The sequence below is a fragment of the Etheostoma spectabile genome, chromosome 8 (genome assembly GCF_008692095.1).
Source record: "Etheostoma spectabile isolate EspeVRDwgs_2016 chromosome 8, UIUC_Espe_1.0, whole genome shotgun sequence".
Taxonomy (NCBI): domain Eukaryota; kingdom Metazoa; phylum Chordata; class Actinopteri; order Perciformes; family Percidae; genus Etheostoma; species Etheostoma spectabile.
The window spans coordinates 35,536,781-35,549,869 of record NC_045740.1 but is presented as its reverse complement, the minus strand read 5'-3'; the positions used below and the strand labels follow the sequence as shown (position 1 = coordinate 35,549,869).

At 40.2% G+C, this 13,089-nt stretch overlaps 1 protein-coding gene across 1 annotated transcript; it reads left to right on the top strand.

The window, feature by feature from the left end:
- Positions 1 to 3,604: 3,604 nt before the first annotated feature.
- On the top strand, positions 3,605 to 12,106 carry th (tyrosine hydroxylase). The gene is made up of 12 exons (XM_032523386.1): positions 3,605 to 3,812; positions 4,308 to 4,508; positions 5,566 to 5,715; positions 5,872 to 5,960; positions 6,423 to 6,426; positions 6,885 to 6,995; positions 7,119 to 7,243; positions 8,241 to 8,310; positions 8,391 to 8,447; positions 9,452 to 9,547; positions 9,659 to 9,792; positions 11,385 to 12,106. Exons 1-12 carry the CDS (start codon positions 3,729 to 3,731, stop codon positions 11,542 to 11,544), a joined length of 1,281 nt encoding a protein of 426 aa, XP_032379277.1. The 5' UTR covers positions 3,605 to 3,728; the 3' UTR covers positions 11,545 to 12,106.
- Positions 12,107 to 13,089: the final 983 nt, after the last annotated feature.

Here is a 13,089-nt window from a genome sequence, read left to right as displayed (position 1 = left end):
AAAAATGTGCATTTGGCTGGTAAATTATGCATATTTTTTGTGCATATTCTTTTTTTTCCCTGGACTCTGAATATACCCAATTTTATCCATGTTATTTTTAGTCACCGATGTATTTTTAAGTGACTAATGTTTCCTGGCTGTTTACAGTAACATGTCTTTTTTGGAGGAACCTTAATACATTTTATGAATTATTAAAGCAGTAAGTAACCACGATGTTCTTATCATCCACAACCACGAGTCTTTTAAAGATTTCTGATTGCTTTAAGAAGATAATGAAGTGCTTGAAGGACGGATGGATGGAACAAACCATGAAACTGATCATTTTTCTTATCTTTGAATAAATGTCAATCTGCCTTTTGTTCTTTCATGTCATACCACTTTCATAAAAAGGTCAAAACGACAGATAAAACGTAGCAAAGCTTTGTTTCTAAAGATATACCAAATTACTTTGTATCCATGCAGAACACAGGCTTAAGAAAAGTGGAAAGGTGGCGTGTATCTCATTGTCTGTTTGCTTTATCTTTCTTTATTCGTACTCACTCTGTCGTCTCTTCAATAAAGGACGGAACCGCCGTTGTCTGTGCCCAGGGCTACTTCGGTGCTCTTTAGCATTTTCAACCTGTGTGTTCAGAATGGGGGGGGTGGGGGGGGAGTCACACAGGGGCCCATTTGCCTCCTCTGCACCCAAGGTTGCTGCTGTGGCAGCATGTGGCCCGAGATAATCCTTTTACCTCTGCTCGCCTCTGGGCACCGTACATCACTTCCCAATCACGTTAACCACCGAGGTCCTCAGCCAAAAAACACTACAAATTCACTTGATGTGGTTGTTGCTGAGGTAAGAAACAGACAGAGTGGCCCGGGAAAACAACACGCTCTTCTCTCTACTCTACTGTGTGTGTGTGTGTGTGTGTGTTTTCTACCCAATCAAATTGAATTTGCGAAGAGCTGTGGAGATTGGATTGAGCTGATAAATTGACTTAATTTTCCGCAGTTGCCTTTTCTCTCGTCTAACCTTTATGTAAAACCTTGAGTTCGGAGCTCTGATCCTTGTTCAAGTTGATTCAAAATGCTTTAAAAAGCTTGTAATTGTCCATAACGTTCCCTTATGATGATGTTCGTAATGAATGGAGAAACACTTAAGGAGTAATTCTCTTAAACCAATCCAATCCAAATGTCATTTTTAATTGTGGGATAGCGCGATTCAGTGTCATCAAACAGCCTTCATGACTGTCTTCGAGCAGTTTTTCTGTCGCTCGCAGTCATCGCTCTGTGGTTCACCACCACAGCCTGGCCTCTCTTTGACTCAACACTGCTTACATAGCTAATGATGTCTGATGTACTCTGCTGAGAGGATTAAAAACCTCCATAATCTGTTTTTTCTCCCTCTCTCTTCCCATCTTGTCCAGGATTAATCATCTTTAACCTTTGTATGGTATTCGGGTCAAATTGACCCATTTCAAATTTTTAAGTACATTTTTTTTCTACCTGAAAATCAATGACCTTTCCTTAATTTCTGTAAAAACATGTATTCCTGACTCAGTTCAGAACATTATTCTAGATATGACCACCTGTGTTTTTTCCACAGTGGATTTTTAACATGAATTATAACCTCATGACAAAAAACAAACCCCACTTCCATTTTTTATTGTGTTCTAGTAGAGACTGGACGCATTCCCTGAACATATATGTCATCTCAGCTGTTTGAAATTGAGATAAAGACAATATTTGTTAATAGATTATGAAGTCAAATTTGATTTCAGAATTGCTTTTTAAAACCCCAAATAAGTCACGGGTCACTTTGACCTGAAGACAATAGAAGGGTTAAAAGAATGTGCTCTTCACAACTAAGGAGCCATCAGGCTGACTGCATGTCAAGGGTGTGAAAGGATCTTCTCGAGGCATTACCTCAAAAGTTAATGTGTTAAAGGTTAGTAAGATAGCATAAAACCAGCAGAATCTCTTTGCAGTCTTTACTCCAGCATAGTGGGACATAGTGGGGACGCTACGTGTCCTCATTTTGCGTCAAAGCAGTGCTCGAGCTGTTCCATCCTCATGTCCCCAGTTGTTCATTCCCAATGTTCAGCAGGATGCGAGTGACACCGGGACGCGCTACCACGGGTCCTTCAGTCCAGCAGCAGTTGGACTCTTCAGTGCGTCATCGTAACGTAGCACTGCTAGCTGTTTCTGCAACATGAGCCATCACTGGACAATATTCTGCACTATGCATATTTATTTATTTATAAATCTGTCTCACCTCCAACAGTGCCACTTCTATTTATCCGCACCTTACTCATCAGTGCATCTGTGTATATATACTATTTGTTTATATAAGTGTCATTATTATGGGTTTTTGCTGTTATTTTTATTGTTATAACTCTATCGTTTTTTTCTGTTTCGTACAATACTTTCTCTGTATTTTTTCCTTATTTTTGTTTTATGAAAGTATGTATGTATGTGTGTTTTTTTTTCTTTTGAGCTGCTGTAGCACAGGAATTTCCCCAGTGTGGTATTAATAAAGTCCATCCTATCTTAGCTTGTTTTAAAGTGAATATATATGAAATTACTGTATAATACATTTTCTCTTTACATTCCTTTCAGCTTTAAGAGTGTGCGGACATTTCTGTTAAGAATTAATTCAGATGTCAATAAAGGAGGAGCGAAGAAGAGAAAATGAAGAATTGAGGATGGGGGATGGGAAGGCCAAAGGACCAGCTTGTGTGGATTTTATAAATAATTTTAATTTTAACTTTCTTTCCACTTGCTCAAAACGTGGGTGTCAATGCGGTGATACTTTAAACAAAAAACTTGTTATTGCATCTCATATTTTACTTTTTCTCAGACCAGCTTTGATTCACATTGCATGCAGTTTTATATCTTTATATGCATTTCTATCTTCACATATATTCAACTATTCAGTGTAAGATTTGATTCACTATTTCTAAAGTGGTATAAAGGGGTAGGAGTATATAAGTTTTACTTCTTTTTGCATGTGTAAACAGAGATTTTTATGTACCAAAAATGAGGGAGTTTCATTTTTTTTGTGTAATTGTTTCCTATTACTATTTTTCAGATGTTTTATTTTATTGACATGCTCAAAATAAAGATATCAATCCAAGCAACCCAAAGTTCCATTGTCAATTTTTTGTCTATTTTTATTGTCAAGGGTTAATTGAACACAAGTGAAGATAATTTGTTGATTAATTAGCCATTACTACTTTAAAAAACCTGCTTTTTGTCTTACTCTTTCAGCAGTGTAACGTTCAGTGGTCACACTGTTACTGTACAACTCAACTATAATGTAAATGACCATGTAAATTGAATATATTGATGCTACTGTGAAGCAATGCAACTCACTATAATAAAAGGCACTGAGCTAAGTTCTGTAGGTGTCCTTTAATTTGAAATGTTTTAAAGACCACTGAAAAAGTGACAAATATGAAGAAAATGCTCGTGTATATGTTACAAAAGATCATACCAATTGTATATGGATGGCTCCAGGTTGGGATGCGTCGGGTGGATTCTGAGCAACGATTGATTGCAGCAGGATTAGCGTGTTTGACGTCAGAAACTGCAAACAAATTACCCCATAAAAGAGGAAAACCTGTCTGAACAAATAGGAAAAGCTCTGGGCGCACAGCACAGCTTGAGAGGTCTGGACAGCGCCGCAACTACACTGCCACTCAAAGTCGCACTTGGACACGCAAAAAAGAAGACTTCTGCGCCTGAAGATGCCCCTTTCAAGCAGCTCCACGTCCTCCACGAAGAGCATCCGCAGAGCAGCGTCAGAGCTGGAGAGGTCCGACTCCATCACGGTGAGAAATATCAGAAATGGCCACGTTTTCCTATTTAGTTTTTTTATATATATATTCAAATGCAATCAAAAATCTGTAATTGTGTTTCTAGTGATATGTCTAAATACCGTCCAGAGTATTGTATCACCAATGTAGTATTGCGCGCCGAGGGCTTGGCGAGGGGACCATTACGCAGCGGCGATGCCTGATCCCCTCTATAGAAGACAAATATGCAGCTAATATTGTAACAATTCACAACTAATATCAGCTGAAATGTTCGCAGTGGCAGCTACTCAGTCTCAGCTGTGTCGTAGGTTTACTGCATTGCTGCTCCAATGCGCATTTGGAGATAATGCGCTCCCACGAAGTATCCAAAGAGAAATCCAAATAGTAAGAAAATCCAAGCAGTTCCCTCGCTCTGTTGGTGTGTCTGTGTGCTCTGACAGTTTAATCTAAAACAGTAAAAAAAAAAAAACATATGCAGTACGTAATGCTCTTTCTTTTGTTTTGAAACAGTCAAGGTTTCTCGGTAGGCGGCAAAGCTTGATCGAGGACGCGCGCAAGGACCGGGAAGCCGCCGCAGCAGCGGCAGAGGCGGCAGAGGCCAGTGAGCTCATCGTGTTCGAGGAGGACAACGGAAAAGCCCTGCTCAACATCTTCTTCACTTTAAGGAGCTCCAAGACACCTGCACTGTCGCGGACACTCAAGGTTTTTGAGGTATAGCAATAGTACATTATGTGTTTGCGTATTTGGCCACAGCGGGTACGGGGCACCACTTTCTAACAAGGTACGCTCTATAAAGACTTTATAAGTTGTATCTCATGAATTATGGAATGCTTTACAAGTCATTTACTAAGGCGTAATAGATCGTTTGTAAAATAAATAAAGAAAAAAAGATGAGATAGAATACTTATTTTTGTGTTGCTATGGGTTTCAACGGGTTGGTTATTTCTGTCTTTTTGGAAAGAGTACAGTTATAAATTCATATTTTATAAGGATCAGGGTTTCTCTGTAGCCATCAAGCCATGGATGTTAACAGTAAGTTAAGTGGACTTTTGTCCAGATCGTCTGGGGCAATGAGGTGATTAGTCAAAGTGGATTTTCCTTTATAACCCTTATTACCACTAGGTGGCACCCGGATAGCTCATTTGGTAGAGCGGGCGCCCACATGCAGAGGCGTACTCCTCGGCCTAGTGGGTCAGGGATCGACTCCGACCTGCGGCTCTTTGCTGCATGTCATCCCCCCCTCTCTCCCCTTTTATGTCTTCAGTTGTCCTGTCAATAAAGGCTTAAAAATGCCCAAAAACCACAAAAACGGTTGGGAACATTCACATGCTTGGACACACATAATATCCCATATGCCGTGTCACGTGTTAACAAATATATTGTAGACAAGTGCATCTCATTTTCTGGACAGTGAAATCCTGATCACCTATTAGAGATAATGACTTATAAAGCTCAAAGATTTAATGCTGGTATCAACATTTAACACCCAGCATAGCCAAATTGAACATGTTGCATAAAGCATACTGTTTTAGGTGGTACATGTACAAAAATATTTATATTTATTGGGCATATTTTTTCCTTGTCTTTCTACTATGTTAGAGGCACCTCCATGCACATTTGACATCAGACTTTAAAAGAATGTTCTGCATGTTATATGGACGTGCTTGTCTCCAATAGAGTGTCGCATGATTGCGTCCCACCTTGGTCATGCTGTGATTGTAATCCAGTACTCCTGCAGGAGTCACATTTCAGTGTGACTGTGTTTTAGACATTCGAAGCTAAGATTCGACATTTGGAGACGCGACCGGGCCGGAAGCTAAAGGACAGCCTGGAAGGCCTGGAGTACTTCGTCCGCTGTGAGGTGCACCTATCAGACGTCATATCTCATAGTCCAACAAGAGGAAAAGCAGAGGACGTTTAAAAACCCCCCAAAGATCAAATGTAAAAAACCCTTTTGGCTTTTTACCCCAACAAAAAGTAGAAAAATTTAAACAAAAAATAACAAAAGTTAACTTAAATTTTTTTCCTTTTTTTGTACCAGTTTTAATTTGGGGTTTCCCCCGAAAATTTGCGTTTTGACAAATGTCATCATCTGGTCACAAAATTTGATCCAGACTTGGATCAAGACCATCCTGTAAGTAACCACTTTTCCCAGTATGAGGAGTATTGTCATTGTTAGGCTGCTTTTTTGTTTGGGCCAATAGGTTTTTTAGGGGAAAAAAATGGGTCAGTGTTTGGGTATATTTTATTTAAAAAAGGGCCCCCCCAAAAACAGAAACCCCTTTTTCAGACAGAGGAGGAAAAGATTGGGACATCGGCCTTTAGATAAAGGGCAGTAAGAACATCTTTTGCCTGAATGTTTCACAGACATAAGAGAAAAAAACAGACAAAAAAACTAATACTTGGGTTTTTCCCCTTTGGGCCCGGGCCCATTTTTCCAGAGTGGAAACACCGAGGGGAATTGCAAAGGGAAAAGCATTTTTAAAAAACAGTTAAAAACACGATGTGAAATGTACACCCGATTTTCTTCCATTGGGGGTTTTTGATGACTTTTTTCCAGAAAGGGGGGCACTGTCAAAGCATTTGAGTTGTGGGCATCTTCTTGTCCTGAACACAACTGTTCAGGAAAGTTTGGGAAAAAATTGAAAAGGATAAATTTTCAAATAATGGGTGTTTTTTTCATTTCGGGTTTGGCCCCGTTTTAGCCAAAAAGAAGAGTCAGTTTTGAGGATTTTCGGGCTCATGAATACCCGGGGAAAAGGAAATTTGGGAAAAGGGTTCAAACAATTTTAAAAAACTTAAAAAGGCATTTAGACACAATGTAAACAAATTTAAAAAAAAGGGGAAACAAGATACAAATTTTAAAAAACAGATTGAACAGGAGAAGGGGACCTTGGAAAAGTATTTTTTAAAAATTTTCAGTGGATGTGTGTGGTTTTTAACCCAAAACCCGAAACCCGGGTTTTTAATTTTTTTTTTTTATGTAAAAAAAAATTAATTATAGGGAAATTTTATCCCTAATTAGGGGGGAATTTTACCCCCAAACCTGAGGGACGGGACATCACCCCGCATGCATGAATCCTCGAGGCCCTCTGTCTGCTGGAAAGGCATTGTGGGTACAGTCCAGACAACATTCCCCAGTTGGAAGACGTGTCAGCTTCCTTAAAAGGGGAAGACGGAAAAGAAACAATGAAAAAAGTAATGTTACACTTTCCATCCGTAAAAGGGTTTTTAAATTTTTTTCTCTCCCCTCCTTTTTTACCAACTCCTGAAAAAAACACACCGCCACACAAACAAACACACAACCCCACACACACAGAGCTCCCGGGTTCCTTCGCGTCCAGTGGCAGGTTGCCCTCACTAGAGAAATTTTCCCGGCCCTTTGGCATTTGGGGGGTTCCAGTGCACCCAGGACCAGAAATCCTCCCCCCCTACATCCCGGAGCCGTTTGGGACGCTTTTATCCTCTTGCTTTGCTCATTGCATCACATCCCACAAAACATTTCGGCCCCCAAAACCAACCAATGTCCCCAGGGACGGGCCCCCCAGTTTTTGTTTAAAAAATCCCCTGACTGCTGCTTTTAAATAGCCCTTTGTTTCCCCCAATAAATGTATCCCAAAATCCCTTTTATTAGACCTTAGTGGCCCCAATACTTATCTAAATCCCTTTTTTTATAGACCCCTTTGTGGGCCCCTAAATGTTTTGAAGTTTTCTTTATATAGACCTTAGTGGTCCCCTAATAAGGATCTGAAGTTCTTTAAAACCTTATGGTCCCAAAAACTGTATCTGAAGCCCCTTTTATATAGGGCCCTTTGGGGGCCCCTAATACCCGTTCGGGTTTTCTTTTTATAGACCCTTTGTGGTCCCCTAAAACTGCATCTGAAAATCTTTTTATATAGACCCTTAAATGGTCCCCTAATACATATCTGAAGTTCCCTTTTTTTTAGACCTGTGGTCCCCTAATACTGTATTGAACCTCTTTTAAAATAGACCTTAGTGGTCCCCCAATCGTATCTGAAGCCCTTTTTTTTGGGCTTTGTGGTCCCCCAAAAACTGTATCTGAAACTCTTTTATATAGAACCCTTGGGCCCCGGAAATCTCTTTTTTAAAAGACCTTTGTGGTTTCCCAATCGTCTGAAAACCCCCTTTTTAAGGGCCTTTGGTCCCCCAATACTGTATCTGAAGGGGGTCCCTTTTATATAGACCTTTTGGTCCCCTAATACTTTTTTCCGTAAAAAAACTCCCCCTTTTTTGGGGGAAAAAAGGAAAAACGGGGCCGAAACTGAACTTCTGTCTTCACTTCTCATGTTTGCATGGATTTGTTTTTCCCTCTGTAACCATTGTTTTGCAATGCAATCAGATTGAATTGCCAGTTTGGGATCTTAAAGTCTGTATTTAGTTAAATTTATCTGAGTTTTTTTTTTTCTCTCTCTTTCTCTTCAGCGACTGTGTCCATGAACTGCTGGGCCACGTCCCCATGCTGGCCGACCGCACCTTTGCCCAGTTTTCACAGGTGAGTGGGAGGACGGCCCTGCAGACTTATTTTCCATGCTGTGTTATTATGTTTTGGTAACTATTGATTATTTGTTCCAGAGTCTTGGTCTGGCATCACTTGGAGCTTCAGATGAAGATATTGAGAAACTGTCCACAGTAAGACTCTAGTCCTCCACCGCCAACAGTAGTTAGGGACTGTACTAAAATGACTGAGGTGGAGAAAGGGGCTGAATTAATAATTCAACGTATGTTTTTTTTTTCAAACCGAGACCCTTTGCTTTGAGGTAAACCCTCCCCTTGACATAGAAAGAAATTAGAAAAATATATTCCAACTCAGTCCTGATATCAAGTGTATTATAATAATTTATTACACAGCTTTGTTCAACACTCGATTCTGATTGGTCAATAATAGCATTTTACAGACTGTTATTACTAATTAGCAGACCACTGCTATGAATAACAGATCATCGCTATGGAAGCAATTCTGATCATAGACTCTGGAGGATCATTATAAAATCAATAAACTCATTTAAAAATCAATATCTCGTGTTAAATTATAGATCTTTCACGAAGTAGCTAAGATAAGCAGGATAATGTATAGCCAGCTTCTCTCTCGGTCTACATGATCCCTTACATAATCGCAGTTCAGAAGTGGAAATATGATTATGAAAAACGTAATAAGTGGGGCGTTCTGTTACCAAGCATTCCTGCTGCTTTATTTTTGTCGACTTGTGAAAAAGCGGTGCACCCATAAGAGCAAAAATATCTACTACTAGATGATTAAACGAACTGTAAAAAATAAAATCACGGATATAGACACATGCTTTGTCCTCTTCATACAACACTTTATGATCCATGGCACACACAAAAGGCATTTCCTGGATGTAATATTTGAATTGGACCATTCAGTTTTTCGGTAAATCTCACAAGAAATCTAATGCTATTTAAATCTGGGTCAAGAAAAAAAATCCCCCCCCCCACTCCCCCCCAGTCCTACTCTCCCAAAACAATCAGACCAGCCTCCCTTAAGCCTGTGAAAAAACATGACCCACCCTGGTCATTTTTTAACAGTCCCTTATCTAAAATGTGACAAAATATAAATTCATTGGCAGCTCTCAGTCATTCTTTTCATGTTTTTTTTGTTTTTTTTCTCCCATCAGCTGTACTGGTTCACTGTGGAGTATGGCTTGTGTAAGCAGAATGGTGAGGTGAAGGCTTACGGAGCTGGACTGCTCTCCTCTTACGGAGAGCTTGTGGTGCGTCTAAGTTGAAATCTTAACCCTGACTGAAGAAAAAAAAAAAAAAGAGGCTCCAATCAGAGCCAACTGAGCCGTCAGCTAATTCTCCGTCTTCTACTTTTAATCCAGCACTCGCTGTCTGATGAACCAGAGACCAGGGAGTTTGAACCAGAGGCTGCGGCACTGCAGAGCTATCAAGACCAGACGTACCAGCCGGTCTACTTCGTTTCGGAGAGTTTTGCAGACGCCAAGGAGAAATTCAGGTATCGAACGATACATGCTTTCTTGTTTGGGCATGCAAATACACAGGGCCGGAGAGAAGAGGGAAACACAAAAGTGAGAGAGAGAGGGAGAAATGGGGTTATGTGAGGACATGTTCTAAGGTCAGAGAACAACTCGCCAACCCCGGAGGCCACAAACTTTTGTAGGTCAGCCATAGCAGCCCGAAAACAGCTGTTCCTAATGTAGTCTTTCTTACCAAGGCAAAACGCTGGGGTTGTATTTGGCAGACGGTTCAAATGTTGCCCTGCAAAACAATTACCTTTATTGAGTGTTTTGAAAGCATTTAGTCTCCAGTAGAAAGCAAAATGCTGTGGGTTTGTAAAAGCGAGGAATGAAAAGGATTTTCAGAATAGTCCAATCTTTATTTTTCCCATTGCTTATTTGTACTATGGTTAGACTCAATATCATCTATACTATGGGGGACTTACTTTTGCTATAATGTTTAATTACATATTACTCTATTTTAATGTCACGTTACTTATTTACCTACACTGTAATATTTTTGTACTATTGCCACCTAACTTTACTTAACAATATCTTTTATGTAATGCCACTTTACATCCATTCAGTACTTTTGCACATTGTCTGTTTGTTGTTGTTTTTTACTAGAAAAATGCTGCGGTGACAAGGGAATTTCCCCATTGCGGGATGAATAAAGTATTATCTTATCTTATCTTATTGAGTGTATACATTATATTCATAAACAACAGGACTACTGTTAAAAATGGGGGGAAGTTCCCTCAGTGGAAGGAGTATATTTGGGTTGGAATTGTCACACAGGGCAGCTGTAATGCACACATTCATGATTAGCTCAAAGACACCTTTGACTTCTTATTCCAATCTTTATGGAGTGTATATATGCATAAACAACAGGACTACTACTGCAACTTGGGGGGAAGTTCCCACTGAGGAAGGAACATATTTGGGTTGGAATTCTCAGACAGGGCAGCTGTAATGCACACATTCCTGATTAGCTCAAAGACACCTTTGACTTCTTAGGTCTTACTTTCTGTTTTATTAAGAAGAGTCCACGGAGACGAAAGGTAACGTCTCTAAAAATAGAGTCGTGAAGGGTAGTGATACTGAGGGTGATCACAAAAGGTAGCACTAACATTGACTAATTAGTTTGAAGGGTAGTCTCAAGTGGGTTAGGGTTTAGGGTTTTATACAGAGAAAGACAGACTCGAAGGGTAGCACTTTAAAGAAAAAGTCTGAATGTGTAGTGTCAAAAATAGACACGAAAGGCAGCACTAGATTGGCTTAATTAGTGTGAAGAAGAGTCCAAGGAGACAAAAGGTAGGGTAGTGACACTGAGGGTGATCACGAAAGGCAGCACTAGATTGGCTTAATTAGTGTGAAGAAGAGTCCAAGGAGACAAAAGGAAGGGTAGTGACACTGAGGGTGATCACAAAAGGCAGCACTAACACTGACTAATTAGTGTGAAGGTAGTCTCAAGTTTACACTTGTGTTTTATCTGTTTAACTGATTTTGTGTAAAGCACTTTGAGTTGCCCTGTTGCTGAAATGTGCTCTACAAATAAAGCTGCCTTGCCTTGCCTTATACCTCTGACCAGGAGGTACGTGGCCGGCATCAAGCGTCCCTTCTCCGTGAGGTTCGACCCGTACACCAGCAGCGTCGAGGTTCTGGACAACCCGCTGAAGATCCAAGGGGGCCTGGAGGGCGTGAAGGACGAGCTCAAGATGCTGACAGATGCCCTCAGCGTTCTGTCCTGATGATGCCCCCCCCCCCCCGTTCCCCCTGCCGTCGTCTGCTTCCCTCTCCGCCGCTCTCGGAGGCGTCCGGCGTGTCGTCGAGACCAGTGTGATCATCTTTCTGTGCCGTACCTCCAGTATGATGCTCTTCCGACAAGGTTGCAACCATTGAAAACCTAAAAACACAGCGCGTGCGGGCAAAGTTTAGAGGTTTAATATCTCGCTGGATATGGATCCATTTGTGAAATAATAAGGTTTTACAGACCGTTCATGCTTTTAAAGCAAAGTGTGTTGTTGTCAAATGCTGAACCAAAATCCAAGGGAACTGTGGTAATGAATGTATAAAATCAAACTAAATGGGTATAGTATAATTATTTTAAAATCCAAAAAAACTAATTATAAAATACATATTAAAGGGTATATATATTTAAACCAGTTATTTTAATTAGAGTAATGATGTATCTTTGGTGTGTTAAAGGCTTTCCTTTCCAGATATGTGAATTCAGTATTTTATTATTACCTCTAAAGTTGCTGATTTACAGTTTTCATGGTCTTTTTTGTCTTGCAGTGTATGCACATGATAATAATAATTAGGAAAAAAATAATAACACATACTTTCCATGTAATGTGCTGTGGATTGTTAAACGAATCCATCAAATAATAAAGAATTGCAAATTCAAATGTGGCTGTCATCTTTCAATATTTCACTAAGGATTTGGACCTGTGCATGCACATATATTTGATTATTATCTGTTCATGTCATATCTGACCAAACACAAAGAAATCCCACATAGAAATCCTTCATAATATTTCACGCGGGCAATTAGGACAGCCCTCCAATTAACACCTGTTATGACACATTATGTTTATTGTGGCAATAACAAGTATTAAGTGGAGTAGTGTCCTAATTGCCAACTATTATCTTCATTAGGGACCCAGCACCCAGTCTTCATAATTTCTTATCTTATTTATTATTTTTGCCTCATTATAGTTGACATGTGTCTGCCACAAGAGGGAGCAGCCCAGCATGGTGGGCCTACCTCTCTGATACTAAGGTCCCAGCAGATTCTTATGGACCCAAGTAAAGTAATACATATTCAAAATGCTCCTCTCCTGCCTACAATCACAATGGGCTATTTTGCAACGTTATTACATGTTTTATTACAACAACAAAACAAGCTAAAAACCATGTGGATGCCAAAATAGACTTGGACGTGGATGAGTCCACTTTATGCTTTTGGGGACAATATAGAAAAGAAGGCTACAGTCAATGATTATGCCGGGACAATGACCCCATGTTGAACCTATGTTTGAAGGACACACCTTGGGGAGTTTGTCCGGACGGAGCTCCTGGTGGTCCAGGTCCAGGTAGGTGAGATATTTGGACAGCTGTCCTCCGTCCGCTGATGCCTTCCAACCTGCTGAAAGCTGAGACAAACAAACAGAGGTTCCGTCCCGGGACCACTAGGTGTCAGTCTGAGTCTAAAGACATGTCCTGGTCCTTACCTTTCTGCAGGAGCCACACTTACAGAACAACCCTCGTGCAGTTGTGTAAAGAAAAGAAAA